The following is a 19,019-nucleotide window of genomic DNA, read 5'->3' as shown; positions in this document are numbered from 1 at the left end:
ATAAGAGTGTTTGTACATTCTTTACATTCAGATACTTCTCATCCCAGGTCTCAGGTGAAATCCCAAGTCATAAATAGAGGGATCAAGTACAGCAGACAGAAGAAAGCATGTTTACATATTAGGTGAAGGGATTTTATTCTAAGAATGTAATAGCCTTAAAAATCTTTCCAGATCTGGCCCACCCAAGGAGCAGTTTCAATATCGGAAACCAGAGACTGCAATAACATTCCCAGCAGTCAACATCATTAGAAAATAATCAAAATATTTATGTTTTTGTATTTAAAACAAAGAAGAAAAAGTTTGAAGACAGCTTGAATTTTCAGAACCCTGTTAAATTTCTGTTATTGCAGAAAACTATTAAGTTTTCCTTCCATCCTCACATTTCACAGCCTCAGTTTCTGCAGAGGAAACCACCATCTCGTTGCAGTTTTCATTTTCTCTGAACACTTTAGGCTTTCCTTGACTACTAAAAGGAAAGAGAAGTCTGCCTATCATGTTTGCCATAGCCAAAGGAAGGAGTGATGTTGCTTGGGAGGCAGCTTTTGATGCCAGGAGTTTTGGAGGACACCCAGTCCACCTGGGTTGCACCTTTTCTGCCACACTCTCCAGAAGAGTGTCTAAAATGCAGACAAAAATGTGGCAATGCTTTGGCATATCCTGTCAGGGGACAAGATGTGATTCTCCTGGCCTGCAGAAAGGAGGAGAGATTTATCATCCAAACTCATGGCCTGAGGAAACAGCACCAGAATTGCTGAGAGAGAGCGCCAACTTTGTTATCACTGCCTTTACAAAAGAGCTGAAACAAAAAGCTGCCAGCCAAGCCCAGGGACAGCAGTGTTTTCAGACACAGATGACCCTTCCTAGCACCTTTCTCTGTGCACTTAATGCACATTTCTCCAGGCTCAGGGGCTGGAGCACCTCTCTCATGGAGACACACTGAGAAGACTCTGGGAGGCCTTCTAGTGCCTTTCACTACCTAAAGGAGGCCTGCAAGAGAGCTGGAGAAGACTTTTCACAAGGGCATGTAAGGATGGGACAAGGGAAATGCCTTAAACTGAAAGAGAGAAGGTTTAGCAGAGACACTGGGACAAAATTCTTTACTGTGAGGGTGGTGAGCTGCTGCAACAGGTTGTCAAAAGCAGCTGTGGGTGCCCCATCCGTGGAAGCACTTAAAGCCAGGCTGGATGGAGCTCTGAGCAACCTGGTCTGCTGGAAGGTTCCTGGCCACAGCACAGAGGTTGGAATGAGATTATTGTTAAGGTCTCTTCCAACTCAAGCCATTCTATGAATCAAAACTCATTTAAAGCAAAATTTTAAACTGTGGCAACACGCTTAGACAGTCTTTACTTTATCAACTAAAATCATTACAGTTTGATAAGTAAGGTATTTAACAACATGACTTTTGTTAGCAAATTACAAAGATGGACAAAAGGGGAAACACAACTGAGTTTTCATGCCACAAAATGATAAAAATGAGTGGGCAGGATGGAGGTGCTTGTGACTAGCAGCTCCATGGTTATTCATTGCATGGCCCCTGGACACTTCATTCACCTCAGTCTTCTTAAATCCAAAAATGACTATGTAAAAAAGAAGAGTGGGACAGATGGAAAGGTGATTTAGTAACTGGTCTGGTGGCACATGATGCTGGCAGCCCAGGAGCCCACTTAAGTGCTGGGAATAACACCTGACAAGGGCTTCGGTTAGCGCACACGCACTGTGCTGCTCCCTGGCAAAGACAAGGGCCCTTTGAGGAAGGGAATGAGGAGCATTTAATTAAAGACCAGACCCTCATGCACAAACAAAGAGATGGAGAGAGTGAGAGATCTCTTGCTTTGTCAAAGCCCCATCGCCAAGGGCTGCTCCCGGCCAGGCCACCGCAGCTCCCTCACACATTGCTTTTCACACAGAGCATGCACTTCACTTGCAGGGCTGGGTGACTTATCTGCCACAGGAAAAGATGCTTTGCTACACAATGGTGCTCTTTGTGGGGAGGAAGGAGGTGGGGAGACAGTACTAGCTGGCTATTAACCTTATAAATACTTCCCTTGAGTTGCACAATGAATACCACAGATCTGTGTATTTGACTTTGCTTGTTCAAGAGAAGGTGCTTTGAGTGAAAAAAATGAAATTAAATAGGCCATATCGTTCCTTCCCTTGTGTTTTTTACTTTCACAATACATTTTTTATGACTAGCATTAGCCTCACAGGCCATCCACAGTTTTCTTTAAAGAGCAGAAAGCAATTCTGACTCTAAGACTTCTTTCCCACAACACAAGCACAAACCACATACTGAGAAATCAGGCACTTTATATGCAGTCCATACTCATTTAGCTCTTGTGTCTGTCTCCCCAGTCTCTGAAAGCTGCTTTTACAGATTACATTAAAGGCCCAACCCAACACTTGTGAGCAGTGAAGTTCTTTACTCAGAGTTGGGAGTAAATTCATAAGCACTTCAGCCTAGCCACAAGCTTAAGTTGACCCTTTATTTTCAGGCTGAAATAACCACCTCACAGATATAAAAAGTGCTTAGTGAATCTCTAACTGGCTCTAGGTTGGAGTGGAAGAGAAGGAGAAAAAAAAATTGTAGTGTAAATCCACTGAATTTCCCATGGTAGGAATACAATTCCATGTCAGGCATACAAAAGGTGTAGTTGAGTGTGTGGTAAGTCACTGGAGGTTTTATTACTATGAAACCTAATGCTCCCTCACTGAAAAGAAATTTTCATTATATGAAGGAGATAATTGGGAGAAAAAAATTCATGATTTTTAAATGCCTACAGATGAATAACATTTAATGTCCAACAGTCTATGCTTCACCATAATCATCCACTAATGACTGCAAAACTTATTGTGAAAATTACCAAACCTAAACTGGTGGGGTGTTAATTTAATTTTTTGGTGGCATGAGAGGATATGGCAGGGAGAGAAAAGAAAAGGAGCACTTAGCTCCAACTCCCAGTGTGGCAAAAAAAGTTTCCCCCCTACGCCTGGCCAAGCAGGAACAATGCACTACAGCCCGGCCCTGCCGACTTTGCTGAATTATAACTCCTGCTAGTTAGTTTAATTATTGCACATACATTTCTTAAAAACTCCATCTGAACATCAGCTTCTAATTGGAGAAATTGCTCTGGGCATGGCCAAAGGGTTGTTATACAGTTTGGTCAGTTCTTTTCAAGCAATCTTTGCAGAAGGGCATGGCCCTTCTGTGAAGCGTATGAAAACCCCTCAAAGATGCCCATTGTCCGTGACACAGAAATCAAGAGCAAGAGATACAGAAGGAAGTCTCATCTGGGAACACAAAAGGAGATGAAGACATGAAAATGAGGTGGAACATCCTGCCACACTGACAGCACCTAGCACAGAAGAGCTGAAAAGTAAAAAAAAAAAAAAAAAAAACAAACAAACAAACAAAAAAAACAGCTCTCAGGATGACAAATATTTGTGAGTGCAAATAGAAGGTGTGTCAAAAAAAAAGAAATCTTATTAAAATACTAACGCTCATTAAAGACTTAAGTTGCAAAAGTCTTGCAAAGTTACAAGAGAGCTCCCAAAGACAATTAATTTCATCACTGGACCTATAGATTTGCATAAAGCTTCCTTAACCCCCTAAATCAACATATTAAGCAAGTGCTGGTTTGGGGATTCTGTTTATTCAAAGACTACTTATGTTTCCCAAAGTTTCCCATATGCCAACTTAAAAACCTCGATATACCCAACAATTTCCTAATATCCGAATAACTTTGATCACTGCAAAACTGGTAACTGAGCAAGCTTTTATGGTGTAACCATTTAGTTCAAGAAAACTGCCAGAGGAGTAAGTTTAAAAGTCACACATGAATCACTTCATCCGCCGTACCCTCCAGCCCTAAGATGTCAGCGCAATACGCAAATTTCTCATGTGCTTCATATTCCTCCTTTATTTAATTCTCAGGTCTAATTTTACAATTCAAATCTTCTGAGACTGGAATCTCATGTGGATTTTAATCCATTCACTTTGTGGCTCAGGTACACCTGCACTGAGCACAATAGGACTGCCCAGTCCCTGCTAACTACATGCGTACTTTCATGAACTTTTCATTATCAAGTCAGGATGGATTAAAGGTGGGAAGACTATTCAGCAATGAGTCTCTCCTGGTTTACATTTTACAATTCCAGCAGCAGAAAACATGATCTGCACACATGAGATTTAGAGATTCCCTCTTCCTCACCAGCTATATTTTCCTCCAGTTATTATTTCCACAGCTACCACAACCCACCAGAGCCAAAGCACTTGACCACAATGTAAAAGAAACACCAGCAACATCAGCAGAGGCTTGAAAGCCAGGCTGCAGTTGTGATGTCTGGGTCATGTTAGCATTTAATATAGGGGAAGTGTTGTCCAAGGCTTTCTACTACCCATGCATGGAGGTTGTGCAGCTGAGGAGACCTTTCTGTCCCTTGTGCCATGCTAGACAGCAGCAGGAGGTTGGGATGCTGTCCCCACACCCACCCTGGGCCAGGCAGGGAGTCCAGCTGCTCATCCAGCTATTCCATCCCAGCTGGACTCCAGGGGCAGGTGAGGCAGAAATTGCCCCCACCTGACTGCAAAGAGACAGCCAGCTGAGAAATGAGACAAGAACCAGCCCAACAACTCATCACAGCATTGTCCAGGTATTTCAGTGGCCCTGGGGTGCAGAGAAAGGCCCTCTGGTCAGTTCCCCCCATGCAGCTGCCTATCATAGTGTGGAGACTACCAGCTGGACCCAGAGCAAGAGAAAAACACAATGTCACCTTCATCAAAAACACTATGCCACTTTTCCCCCTTGACCCTACCAGTTATTTATTAACAGGAGTAAAATATTACTATTCTGCAACTCCCAGCAGGCAGGTTTTCCTATCAGCCTAAAATACCAACCATATTTTTTAAAGCTGAAAAGCTTTGGAACTTTTCCTTTCTGTCTATGTGTTGTTTGCTGCTTTAATGAAACAAAGTAGATAATAAACTGTGAGAGAGTTCTTCAATAAGTCACAGCCATTTACACATTAAAATACAGTTACATGCATTTAAGCAGATGCTCATGCCCACAGGCCAAGCCCATTATTTTGACAATTCTTTACAGTAAGTGCAAGTTGAATCTACTTAGATACAAGACCTGAGTTATCAGTCTGGGAGTGGGAAAAAAAACAATGGAAAAAAAAATAAAGTCAATCAGTTCCTTCCATCATATTTAGCACAGCTAAGATACTACAAAACAGGCAAGACTCCAACAGATCCCTGCTCTTCTTTCATAGCCTTAAATCAAATGCTGAGAGGCATTTGCTATTTTTAAAGCCAAATGAAAAACTCTGGCTCCAGTCTTTTGTAAATTTGCAGCAAAGATAACCCCCAAAGGAATGCATATTATTTGCACACCAGTGAGCTTACTTATTAACGTGAACTTCTAGCAAAAGTTTTGTTTCCGTATTTTAAGATAGGCCACAAAGACCTGTTTACATTCCTGTGTGGCTTTAGTAAAGTCAAGGTCAGAAAGCACCTTTCCACAGCCCTCCTGGGCAGCAGGCTGAGGAATGGCACCCAATGAGCAAGGTCCAGGAACATCAGGTGACAGGGCCGGTTCAAGAGCTCTGCATCCTCCATCCAGCTGCAGCCAAAAAGCCCACATGAGCTAGGCTGAGCAGCTAGCACTAACCACTGCCCAGCTCCTTCCCTTCTCCAGGTAGTGGTGGGCCACACAAAACTTTCCTATCACTAGAACAGGATTAACCACCTGCTCTGCAACAGTCTTGTCATCTGAGGTTCAAAGGAAAATTTGCTATTACGAGGAAAAAAGGTCCATCAGCTCATTTTTAACAGGGCAACTTGTCTTGACCTTCCCTCTCAGCCCAGAAAAAATGGTAATATTCAAGTAAGTCTGATGGGGAAATAGTGAGTGACAGACAAGTGTCTGACAACTCTGCAAGAGACAAGACTGATAATAACTAGAAATTATATGAGTCAGCATTGCTTTTTCAAAAGGACAAAGGCAGCTAAAAACATACAACAAAAGCCAATTAAAAACAGGAAACTGGGAAACCTCGAATATCTATATTCCATTCTTTTCAGGAACCTTACTCAGCTATTTTTTTAAAAAAGAAATGCATAGAAGCATCCTGATTTAAGGGTCTGAAACTCCCAGCACAGAGAGAGCATCTCTAGTTTTGTGACCTGCTCATGGCACAAGCTGCGCAGGACACAGATGGTATAAGTTGTACACAAGGAAAAGACAGTTTGCCTCACCATCACTGCAGCAGCCGCAGCCAGTAAGTAAGCAGCAATAAACCAAATTCTCATAATTTTTTTCCTTCTCTCTACATGAGAAGCTGCATGTTTCAAGCTGTGATGAATGTTGAGTTGCCTTAAATCTTAAGAAAAACTTCTGCTCTGTTGTTCTTCACTATTCTGCTGTATACCCACCAAATAGCCACAGCTTTATATCTTTGGGTTTGGGGGTGGTGGTGGAGGAGTTGGGTTGTGTTTTTGGCCATGTTTGTTGGGTTTTTTTAATGTCAAAATAAGTGCTGAAACATTTTTGCTCTCCATGCTAGGATTTTTTGGTTTCCCAGAGAAACTCAGGATGAGGTGCACTTTGTCCTAGGCCACTGCTCATTACTCCTCACACTTTAACTTGAGATTTCAACCCATCACGGCATAACAGCCTTGTCTTTTACAACCCCAAAAGCCACCTGCTTGCACCGCAAAAAACCACGTTACTCATCTCCTACTACTACTTCTCGCTAGGAAAGACACCTTCACAGCAATGCTGGGATAGAAGTTTGATACAGCACATAGAGCCGAACATAAAGTAAAATATTGTTTCAGCACACCTGGAAATACTAAACAAAACTTTTAACTCCCGAGCCAAGCAGGAGCACGCTGCGGGCGGAGCCGGCCCGCAGGAGGCCAGCGGGCGTTTCAGCCTGCAGGGGTATATTCCAACCCTTCCAGTTTACCCTCGCCCGCCGAGGGGAACGGGGGAACGCGCCGCTCCTACCGACCGTACAGCCGCGGCGGGCAGCTCTCCCGGAGAGCCCCGCTCAGCCGCATCCCGCAATGCCGCCGCTCCCACCCCGGCTCGCCCCGTTCGCGCACAGCCACTTTGGGAGCTAAACCAGGGCCCCCTTGCTTCTCCCCCTCCCTGACCCCGCCGGGTCCCCGCGGAGGGTGTCCCGGGACAGCTCGGGGGCCCGGTCCGGCCCGGAGGCACCTACCCAGGCACTTGATGTGGAAGCCGCTGGGGGGCTTGAGGGAGCGGCGCGCCCAGCCCTGCCGCAGCACCTCCAGGTGCTCCTCCTTGCCCTGCACCAGCAGCACCTGCTCGTCGATCCAGCCCAGGAAGAAGGTCTCGGCCACCGCCGCCGTGGCCCGCCGGTCCCAGAAGTGCTGCATGTTCTCCCGCTTGAAGTCCGCGAAGATCTCGTAGCCGATGCGGTGGCGGCCCAGCTCCGCCGCCGGCCCCGCACGGGCACCGGCCCCGGCACCACCGGCACCGTCGCCCCCCGGCCGCCCCCCGGCCGCGGCGTCCAGGACGATGGCCAGGGAGTGCGGGGCGATCTGCAGGCACTTCTCCACCCTGCGCGGCATGGCCGCTCACCGCCCGCCGCCGGGCACGGGCACGGGCACGGACACGGGCACAGACATGGACATAGCTCCCCCCGGCCCGCTCCTCCCGCGGCCGGCTGTCCGCGCTCCGCGCCGCTCCGCCCCCGCCCGGCCCGCTCCGCCCCCGTCACACCCCCGGCGCGGTCCGGTACCGCGGGCGAGGCGGGGACGGCATCCCGCCGCTGTCGGTCCCGGAAAGTCCGCGCACCCTGCAACCCAGCGCTCCCCGCCTGGCGCTTCCCTGTCCCAGCACGGGAGCACCATCCCTGGAAAGGAAACGAGCCTGGTCACTGTCCCGCCCGGTAGTTTAGGCTTCCCGGCACCATCCCCTCTCCCCACCTTCGGGAGACCCTCACCCTTCCCTTCCACGACTGAAGCATTCCCCAGCCACAGCCAGGTTATCCCAGCAAGTCTTATAATTCCTTAAGGTTTTGTTTCTTCCCGTGGCTGAACATCTGTAAGTAACATACACAGTGAGCAGCACTGACCCTGCCATGTCCAAACGCCTCTCTCTTCACTCAGTGTAGTCCTGAGTCACTTTGTGTCTCAGTGGCACTGAAATATGAAGTAAGAGTCATTCCTTGCTTCTGTAGCTTTTTCCCAGAAATTTAATATTTTGCATCCTCTGCGTTCTGGATCACCAGCTGCCCATGAGGCTCAAGGGAGAGCTCAGCAAAGCTGAACAAGGTGCAAGCAGAACTGGAGGGGTCCTTGCCGGCAGTGCAAGGCTGGCAGCTGGGTTGTGCATCAAGGTGGTAGGTGGCTGCTGAGCTGCAGGTGCCAGCAGCAAGGTGCTGGTCATGCTTGTGAGAGGGCAGATTTAGGAATTTCACTCCTATCTTCTATAGGAACCCTCTAACCCACAGCAAAACTGAGTCTCAATTCTGAAAAGTCTCTTGAGTTCCTGAATGGTCTGTTGCTGCTGGACTCCGTGGAGGTGTGTGAACTGAGGGTGGCCTCAGCAGGAGCTCTCACCTTGCCCCAGGGAGCAGGGCACCGTGGCACTTGGGCCACGGGCAGTGAAGCATGAGAAAGCTCCAGAAAGACAAATGACACAAAGAAGAAATGTAGTGTAGAGAAGCAGGGGCAAGAATGCAGGCAGAAGAGAGGTGAGTGAAAGGAGAGAGCAGGCAGCCACCACTCTGCCAGGCAGCAGTATGAGAGCTGCTACAGTCACAACACTCCATGCTGTGCACAAACAAAAATGTTTTACCTATTGCTTCTGAGTTCACTCACATCAACATCCCTTGACATGTTTGGCCCCCTTAAACTATCACCCATTTGGTTGCAATCTCGTTCAAATCCTCTGTCCCTTGCCAGCTGGCTTCATCCAATTCCTTCTCACGGTTTCATTCAGTGCTGTCACCGTATTGTGGAAGGTCAAATTTACCAGTATCCCAAAGAGATTTACAAGGAAACAAATAGTATGAAACCCACGTTTCATACAGAAATCAGAGGTTAAATAAATTATCCAGAAACATTGGGAGTAATTTTGAGCCAGGAGCAGAGAGTATTAATACTCAGTTTGCAAGGCTCTATCTCTATCCCTTCCCAAGTATCCAGCACAACAAGATCTCAAGAGGCCCCTCACCGCAGCCAGGGATAGTTTTAATGTTGCTGCTGTCAGGATTTCAAAGGAGGTCTTTTATGAAGCTTTGCAAGAGGACCCCCCTGGCACCCTCATTGTCCTCCAAAATGCTTCCCAAAGTTCAGCTGAACCACTGGTTGCCTGTTGAAAGACCTAGTCTCAGTGTGTTGAAACTACTGTCATGATCTTGTCATATTTGTGTTATTCTTACCTTGTGCCTTCCTCCTCTGTATTATATCAGCCTTTTATCTCACCCATCATACTTGCATTTCAGTTCTCTGGGCAGGGCTCACCTTTGTGTAGCTTTTTTGTGGAGCACATCACATTGACATCTCAACTGCTGAGTAGAGTCACCAGGTAACTTCAGGGCTTGGATGAGTTTTCATTTTTATTCATACCTGCAGAACAAAGGAGGCAAATTAAGACCTTTCACTGTTTTTAGGCTTTTGCACCAGATACATCCGGAATGCCTAGATGTGGAGCCCCACACTTTGCCTACAGCCCCCAAATCCCAAGTGCTAACCAAATCTGTGATCCCTCAGCTGCCTACCTCTGACATAAACACATGCTCAGTGTGGCCTGCCCATCAGCCTTTGGCCATGGCATCAGTGTAGCTCCCTCCATTAGCTGAGCTCCTTTTCCCTTCAATGCTGACTTCTGAAGCAATTGGTGTGGTGAAACGTACCACACAGTCATGTCCCTCCTGCTTGCACTAGTGTTTGTGGGTGTCACCTCTTACCTCCTGCAGAGGCTGTCCCCAGCCTGCTAGGCCTCTCCCACCCTGCTTTCAACACCTTTTCCTTCACACCACTCCAGGCTGGAGTGCTCACAGGCTGGACCTCCCTCCTCCCTCCCTTCCTCTCCTTTTCAGCATGCTGCCCCTCTCTGCTGCTTGCCCACCTGTAGTGTCACACACAAGTGTGATGACAAGACAATGAAAGAGGGCATGCAATAATTTGTCCAACACTTGTCTGATGAAGCTGTGGCACAAACCAAAATACACAGTGTGCTAGGTGTTAGGTGCTGTCCCCACAGAAGCCCGTGCCAGGACTGCTTAAGCAAGTTCTTGAGGGCCTGGTTAAGAAATGCTCAGGGCTAGGGGATAGGCTGTGGACAACAAATATGTCACCGAGTAAACAGTTCATCATTCATTACTTCCCTTTTTTTCCCATCTCCTTATTGAGCAAAACATTTTTTATCCTCAGAATTTGGGGTGTTTGGTTTATTTTTGTTTATTTACATTTTTTGCTTATGGTTTTGGTATTGAATAGCATCTCTTCCCTTTTCATTCACTCACTTCAAGGGACTTGTTCCAAGATACCAACATCTATAGGCAGACTAAAGCTCATCCGGTATTTCCCACTAGAAATATAAGAGAGAAGACAGCCTGCCATCTTCTTATGGCCAAATTATGAAAGCAGGTGAAGTGGAACTCCTAAGTGCCTCTGAAGTGTTTGGAAAGGCAGAGGTTTACATTGATAGCAGGACAAAACCCCTGAAGATTTAGACACATCTTTTTGAAATGCATCAGCGGTGCAGGAGGTCTGCAGCAAATGGTGTTGTCCATTCTGGGTGGGAGCAGAAAGCCAAACCAACCCGACAGAGCTGTGTTCTCTGGCTGGCTGTACTGACCCATAGCTCAGGAGTGGCATATCTGTCTGCTGCCAACATTGCCTCATTACAAACTTCCTGGGAAAAGGGTATTACCCCAGAATTCATCCAAGGCCACAGGATGGAGAAGCAAGGCTGAGGTAGAATACATAGTTATTGTGAATCCCTAGATTGTACATAATAAGGCAAGTTACAGAATTTTCACAGCCTACACAGTATGTCAGCAAGTGATCTGCTTCAGATGCAGTACTCAGGTAGCACGTCAGCAAATGCCTTCCAGAGAGGTTTTGAAAGACTATTTCCTATCAGAAAATTATTTTTAAATCTCTCCAGTCATTTTTTGCAGGTAGAAATGGTACCTGCCCTCCCACTGTCCATCCACTGTTGCCACCTGTCAAGACAGTCCTGGATACTTCCCAGCCCAGTAGTCTCACTCCCGGGAAGAAGATTCTTTTATCATTGTGTGGGTCTTCGTGTGGTTGAAGCATGTTTGGCATAAAACTGCCAGCTACAGGATGGTCTTTTAAGATATTTCTGACAGGAGATTTTTCGTAACACACCTGCATGTGGAAGGCTCACTGAAGCTTAAGACTCACACTGGTGGTGCAGTCACACAGCTCAGTGCAACTGCTGTTGTCAGAAATGGCATTGACTGCAGCCCTAATGAGACCAGAGCCTGCAGACCTCAATAACAGATTTTGAGAAGTGTTACCCCCTCCTCCTGCTCCATTTGAGACTTACATGAGCCTGGCTAGACTTTCCTGGACATGGAGTCAATGTAAGCTAGGTCTGGCTTTGCTGCTGCAGGTGTGCAGGAGAAGGGCCAGCAGGTCTGCTGGTAACACATGGGCTGGATGCTGCTGTATACTTGTCATACTGCAAGAAAAAAAACAGAAGAAATCTTACAAGAGTGAATGCTTTAAAACAGCAGATCATGAACAGTGGTGGAGATTTGCACCTAAGGAAAGCAAAATGGTGGAAGGGGAATACTAGTAGTTGTTCCTCAAAACTCTTTCCAGAAACATGGCATGCTTTTTAGGTAACTGTAGCTCTACATTCACCTAGTTTGCATCACTTGATGACATTTATTTGCCACCAATAATTTCTAAAACAATACATGTTAACTTCACCCTTTTGTTTTGGCAACGAGTTTTTTGCAATACAGGGAAAATAATACTTCTCACATTTGTGAAGTACCTTGAATCCCCAGCTATTAAAAATCAGGAATAGCTGTTCTCTCTGCTGTGTTAGCAGCCAAGTGCTTCTGTGCTCAGTCCTGTCCTGCCCTCCTCCATCAAAAAGCCCTTCTCAGAAATCCTTGCTCAGTATTCCCAGTGAAGTCAATGGGAGTTTCCTGGTGCAGAGTGATGAGCTGGGTCCAAACTAAACACCCAACTAATAAACAGAGCAGGAAATAGCTGACTGCATGATTTTAAAGCTGTGTGCTTTTACCTGACTCAGACACGCTGGCATCAAGAAGGATCCTGGGGGCAGGATGCGACCCAAGGGAGGAGAGGAGACTCCAGGTTATGGGCAGGCGTGTCTATCTTCTTCTTCAGTAAAATCTTTGGCAAGAGTGTTAAACCTTTGCATCCAGGTGAGTGCTGCTTGCATAGGTGAACTGCAAGGTAGGCTATTATCCATTGTCTGCTTAACAATAGCCTACACATACTGGGGAAGTTACAACTGACTAGGAGGAAAATCACTTCCCAGCAGACACTGAAAATAAATCCTCACTTTACTCACAATACAGGGTACAGGTTTCTCACATTGAAACTCAGGTGCCTATGTTTAGACATGTAAATAACAGCACTAAAACACCTGGATTGGAAAGCCCTTTAATTTTATTTATGTATGAATTGGCAAAGAGGGAAACAAGACCTGCAGATGTTTTAGTAGAAAAAAAGTTGTACAGCTGACAACAGCAGCGTGGGTTAAAGGGGCCATAATAGGTTTACTGCACAGGAACTTCTTGAATCTAAAATAATAGAGGCAAGAGAAGGGTATGCCTATATGTTGACTTTCTAAATTTTTTTCTAGAGATGTTTTTTATGTGCTTTCCAACCTATATTTGCCCCTTACCTGCTATGGTATTGATGATTGCTTTTGGCCAGATTACAATCAGACCCTAAGGTAGGGGTTTAGGTGACGTATTTGACCAAGACAGGATTTATTTCAAACTCTGCAATTGTAATCTACTGAAGCCATAAAGGACTCAATACTTGGAGGAAACGTACAATTTTAATTATAGAAATGGCACACCAGTTTGCCTTCAAAAATATGTGCTTGTCATGTTGCCTTGGAAGAACTACTGAAACATTGAGGCAGCTCAGGCACTGACATGCAAAAAGAACTAGGGTTTGTTTTTATGATTCCCCTACCAGTGATAGAAAGAGCTTGTGAATGAAATGGCCATTAATTTTCATGAGTGCTTTGGAAGAAAGCAATAAAATCTATTTCTCCACCATTTTTCATATTTCCTTTTACAGCCTGTGGCCTGAGCCAGCCTAGCAAAAGCATATGGTTGATCCCTGGCAGATCTCATATTGCCAAATTAATGACACTAAAGTCAGACCAAGGAGATCAGAAGCTCTTCCCCAGCCTTGGCATTTTAATCTGAAATTTCTCTGCTTGAATAGAATGCTTTCCTCCTACAGTCCCTTCCCATGTAGTACAAGGCAAGTCCTGTAGGTGCTGGGGATAGTGGAAAACTGCACTCAGGAGAACAAAACTCCAGTGAGATACCTACACCCTAAGAGTATGCAAATGTAAATTGCATACATAGGCAACATGAGATAAAGGGAAATCCTTCTTCATGTAACATCCACAGCCAAGAGCTCCAACCCATACTGGCTTGGTTTTCCTGTAGGAAGCTCATTAGACTGTGGGCCAAAAAGGGAGAATGATGATTTGTGACTCCACACTTTCATTTGGGAAGCACATTTTGTGCCTAAGCAAGAAAGCAAGGTAGGCAGAGCTGACCACTTCTAAATAAACAGTTAAATGAACTCTTCTATCTTCCAGAAGAATTTAATCAGGAGCTGCTATTACAATGACCACCTGGGTTAAAAAAGAAATTTAAAATGTGATTCTGCACCACAAGACACCCTGCAGGCAGGCTGATCAGCACACAGGGTGAGAGAACCAGAGCTGGGCATGGCTTTGTCAGCAGCCTCTGCTCTGCCCTGGTGGCAGAGCTGTGGGTGACAAGTAGACATTGGTCTGAACAGCTCTGATGTGAGCTTGAAAAGGGTAAGAATACCACATCTCTAGCTCAAATGCAGCTATGAAGAACTACATTGTTGGGAACCATACAGTCCATCCCTCAGGCAGAGGTGAGGGACTTTCACTGGTGCCCTCTGGCATGGGGGGGAGCTGGAACAAGGTGCTTGAAGGACAAGTTTGTCCTTGAAGGACAAGTTGGTGCATGATGGCTTCTCTGAGGATCCCATGGTGGCACAGACATGGGGAGGCTTTCCCAGATCACAGGGTGGGAAAGCTCTACATTTGTCTTGCCAATTTTTGGGTGGCAGCTTCTCCTTTCTGACTGGAGAAAGGGAAAGCAACTGGTGTTGCTGGTTTCAGGTAAAAGCTCTTTGAGATTTTGTCCTGCTCTTCAGACAGACAGGCAGACACTCATGCTGATACACAGCACAGGGATTCAATATACAAGATACAAGGAGGCTCTGCCTGTGCCACAGCATTTTTGTTCTTCCTGCTGGGAAGCACAGGCCAAAGGATGAGCTTGTTCTCTGTACCTGGCCTACGACATCTTCCCACTTTCTGTCTACTGATCCACCCACTGTGACCAAGTTCAGAAAATGTGACTCAGGCTTACAGCACCCCTCTGGGCCTCCCTAAACCAAGGGCTTGTCTTTCCCACCCACAGAACTTTGCAGAAAGAGGATTTCTACAATGAGGCATAGGAAAATGCCTGTGGGAAGCAGAACTAACCCCTACCACAGTCTTTGCAGGTCAGGAAAGGCTGGAGGCAGCAAAGAATGTTGGATAACATGCTCATCTTGAGTTTTGATTCTCTGCTCTTCTTGCCTCTTCTCCAGCCACCAACCAACCAGCATGTTTTTAACTCATCTATGCCTTTTCTTGATCAGGATACCAATTCAATTTGTGGTGTTTCCTCACTTAATACCGATGCCTTGGGGAAGGGACAAAGCATCCTGTTGTATTCATAGTGTTGTTATCATATTTCTAGAGTCCCAGACCTTCTGGGTGGTTTTCTCACAAGCAGCTCTTCACAGCAGTGCTGTTTTTCCCCATGACTCAAAGGCCATTTACAACACACACAGCCCCTTGCTCAAAGGCCATATCCTCACAGCTCCTGGCTGTCACAGCTCCTCGATTCAAAGGCCATGTTTCCTCCACAGCTCTCGGCTGTCCTATCTTCTATCACATCAGGGTCACCACTTTTTGTATTCATATTGCTGTTATCATATTTCTCGAGTCCCATACCTTCTGGGTGGTTTTCTCACAAGCAGCTCTTCACAGCAGTGCTGTTCCTGCTTCTTCATCAGGGCTCCTCCAAGGTGCTCCCTGACTGGCCAGCCCACCCCCTTTTATCCCAGTTATCTTCATTGGCCACAGCTGCCACCCAATTAAGGACATCACAGCTGCAGCCCATTTAGAACAACTAGGATTAGGGCAAGGCCACTTATACAATACATATATTTTACTAGGACTCCTACTATAGTATCCCTGAGAAATAAATTTACCATCATGGCTTTTCTCCTCCTCTTTTTCCTTTACAGAAATTTCTTATTCATTTTGCTCTATTCAACAACCTCAATTCTCTTTTCACTTCAGGCCTTAAGTTGCTTGCTCTTGATGAACTAGTTCAGTCAAAGCCATGCTAGGTTTACAAATATGAGAGCAACAGGCACGTTACAGCTGCCTACAATAAACAACTATTACTTTTAAAACCAGACCAATACCTGTTACACTGTGCTATGAAATATTCCCTTTTGTTCTTTTAACTGGTGAAGGGTGATGGAATAGCCCAGCAAATGCACAGAGGAGAAGGTAACAGATCCCTCCTCCAACAGGACCTGCCACAGCTCTTCCAGCACTGTTTTGTGCCCGTTGGGCGAGTGCCAAGAACTGGCACACATTCAGGTTACAGTGTCAGCCAGCCGCCAGCTAGCTTCTTCATTCCTCCATCATTTTCATTTCACTCAGAGCAAAGGGACAAATGTGAATGCTGATGGGCTAGATGCTCACCTTCAGGTCCCCTTTGGCAACAAGGAATTGGTGAAAGGGGTGGTGGGGTGGATGTAAGAGAATTTATTCCTGGTTTCATAGCCCTTCATTATAACTAAGCCTTTTGCATAAACAGCAATTTGGCTCCCATCTCCTGAACATTGCTCCCTTGTATTAGGCCTTCTATAATGGCTGTAATTACAGTTGCAAGCTCTGCTTTTATTTTATGGGAGCCGAGGTAACCTGCCCAGTGTCCCAAGTGTTGATCCTCAAGTACAGCCATGTCTGTGAGACAGTGTCTCCATGCAGCAGATCTAATAATGGGTGAGTCACAGCAAAGACCTGCCAGTTTCCTCACTAGCCCTGCCTGCTCTCAGGACTGATCTCTCTTGCAGGTAATTTTAAGCAGCTACCATGCTCTATTCTCCTGCCTCTTCTCTTTGCCTTGGCTTGCCAAGATTAGACAGTTTAACCAATGACCCCAGTTGTCATCAATCTCAATATTGAGTGCACCAAGATAATGAGGCACTTCTCTGTGAAGACAGGCATTTATGAACTATTTGTGAAACCATTTTAGCTAAAGAAGACAGACAGCTCTATTTTGTGCCTAATATTGTCTGACAGGTGTGGACACACCCTGGGATGACTTTCTTGTCATCCTGACTAGAAGGTCAAGAGTCTACATTTGACAGAGAATTGCCTTTGGCACTCCAACAAAAAATGAAAACACAGCAGCATCCAGAAAAAAAAAAACCAACAAACCCCTTTGTAAACCAGATGTGCCAGATTTAACATTTCCCAGAGCTTAATTCCTTTTAAATTTCATAGCTCTTCTTTGAAGATTATCCATGGACCAAACACCAGGCAAAACCAGAAAGTTTAGCTTTTGTTCTTCTATTAGCCATTATCAGCTTACTGTTTTAAACATCCTAGGGATGGTGAGCAGTCTCTTTCTTCTCTCTCCTCTCCTCTCCCTCCATTTTCATACATTGCCTAGGGACCTCTGTGCAATACCACCATGCATTTCCCTGCCATTTCCAGAATGCAGCTGAGATCCTCTGTGGAAGAAGAGAGCAGGGGCTGACCTCAATCACCACAGCAGTGCTGTGGTTCTGGGGAGAAATCTCAGTCCCACCAGGATAAGAAGGTTGAGTTCAGAAAGGAAAGTTCACCAAAAGCTCAAGAACTCAATAGTGGGACTATAAAACATATCAGGTAAGATCTCCTGGGTTATTTCTTTGGCGATGCACATTTCAGCAACTAAATCTGAGCCCACTCCATTGGTAAATGTCAGACCCAGGAGAAAATACAGTTTCCTGCAAAGGTAATAAATATTATACCTATAAATGAATTTTGTCTTGGTTTTGAAATGAGGTTCCCTGCTTGTATAAAAATGGACACATTACTGCTTCATATTTGTGCAGAAGAGAGTTACATGTTAGTAGCCAAGAATCAGATAATTTCTTTGCAAGGAAGAGGTGGGAATGAGTTGCTTTTATCATGGGTTTTATGAAAAAAGCCAGGGTATGCTTTAAATTTAGAAAAAAACTCCTAAGGCTTTTCCTTCTCTTTGCCATAGGAAATGCTGCAAGTTACAGACCCCAACAGCCACCTTTTGTACTAGCTGCTTCCACACACTGAAAGGGCACATTCAGAGATGCGATGCTGCAGCAACCAGCTGTGGTCAACCCATACTTGACTTTTTGACCGTTTTTGAGGCCAACCTACTGCTGCTTTCAAAGGCTGGATGGTTTCCAGGAGGATCACACCAACCCAGGCAATGGAAGGGAAGGAGAGAGGAAATCTTAGCTCACACTAACTCATTGTACAAAACACTTGAGGCAGTGTACCTGGAAAGACTCCTGTGGAGAGCAGAGCTGGAGGTCACCCTGCTCTGACTGGTTGGTGGCTGTGGTAATCCTGCTTCAGCAGGTGCCACTGGATGGTGTTCTAGAGAAGGGAGCAGGAACAATTGGGTTTGCTGATAATCTGAGCCTCAGCAGCCTTTGTTTTCAAACTTGATCTTTTTGACATGCAGAGCAATGTGCACAAAGTCTGTAGCCATCTGTGGGGCTCAGGCAGAGAGCACTGAGTCTTGCCCTTCATCCTCAGCTGTGGAAGCCTCTGAGGTTTCAGAGAAACCTGAAAGCACAAAAGGGTACAGCTGACAGCAGAACACCAACGGGACACCTGGCAGGCACTGAAAACCAAGGATGGAAGAACTTCATTTGAGAATGTCCTGGCAGACCCACTGCTCCACCAGTGCTGGTTTAGGTGGTCCTAGGAGTTGGGCTTCCATTTGTTAACTTCCTCTTCTCCATCACCAAAGGATAAGGAGGGGAGAAGGGAGGTGGCATCCAGGCCAGGGTAAAGAGGGGGTGGCTGGATCAGCCCTCTTCTTGAGGCTTCTTCAGGCTCCAAAGCAGGCAAGAGTACTTCACAGTCAGGGATCATCACTACTCATTGTGTGTCTACAGTTTCTCAGGATTCCTTGCCTAGTTCTCCTTCCATGGCCTTTTTCTTTCATGCTGTTTAACCATGACAGACCCCAGCATTCCGTTTTTCCCTGCATTAATCTTTCAATCAAACCAATCTTCCTTGCAGCCTTTGCGGATGGGCTAGAGGAAACTCCAAGAGATCCTGATTGTGGTTTTCAGGAGACAGTCCTTGGTTTTACAGTCTAAGAAGGCAGGTTACTTCCAGTAAAGTCATGCAGCACAATTCAAACAGCTTGCATTTGTAGATCTTCTCACATGGATAAAGTAATAAAACATCAAATTAATTTACCTAGAAATAGGACAGCAATCATAAGCCAAAGTTCACCACAATGATTTGCATTACAGTAACAAACACAAAGTTTAATCATAGCTGTACATCTCTATTTCCCTTCAGAAAACACTATGCCCTCTGCTCATCATGGATAGCTCATAATTGATCATGCATGTTACTAATGCTGGTTTTTCTCTAGCAATTAAATTCCAGGTAAAT

At 45.7% G+C, this 19,019-nt stretch overlaps 1 protein-coding gene across 2 annotated transcripts in view; it reads right to left on the bottom strand.

Moving 5' to 3' along the window:
• The window catches only part of STOX2 (storkhead box 2), a 143,449-nt gene extending 135,753 nt beyond the window's left edge, over window positions 1-7,696 (bottom strand). Inside the window, exon 1 of one of the 2 annotated variants that reach the window (XM_074541372.1) lies at window positions 7,228-7,696. In XM_074541372.1, the coding sequence (XP_074397473.1) occupies window positions 7,228-7,600 (373 nt within the window). In that variant the 5' untranslated portion in view covers window positions 7,601-7,696. The remainder of the gene's footprint in view (window positions 1-7,227) is intronic. The other variant, XM_074541373.1, reaches the window with a different exon arrangement.
• Between the last annotated feature and the right edge of the window lie 11,323 nt (window positions 7,697-19,019).

Source organism: Zonotrichia albicollis, chromosome 5 (genome assembly GCF_047830755.1).
Source record: "Zonotrichia albicollis isolate bZonAlb1 chromosome 5, bZonAlb1.hap1, whole genome shotgun sequence".
Classification (NCBI taxonomy): domain Eukaryota; kingdom Metazoa; phylum Chordata; class Aves; order Passeriformes; family Passerellidae; genus Zonotrichia; species Zonotrichia albicollis.
This window is presented reverse-complemented; position numbering and strand designations above follow the sequence as displayed.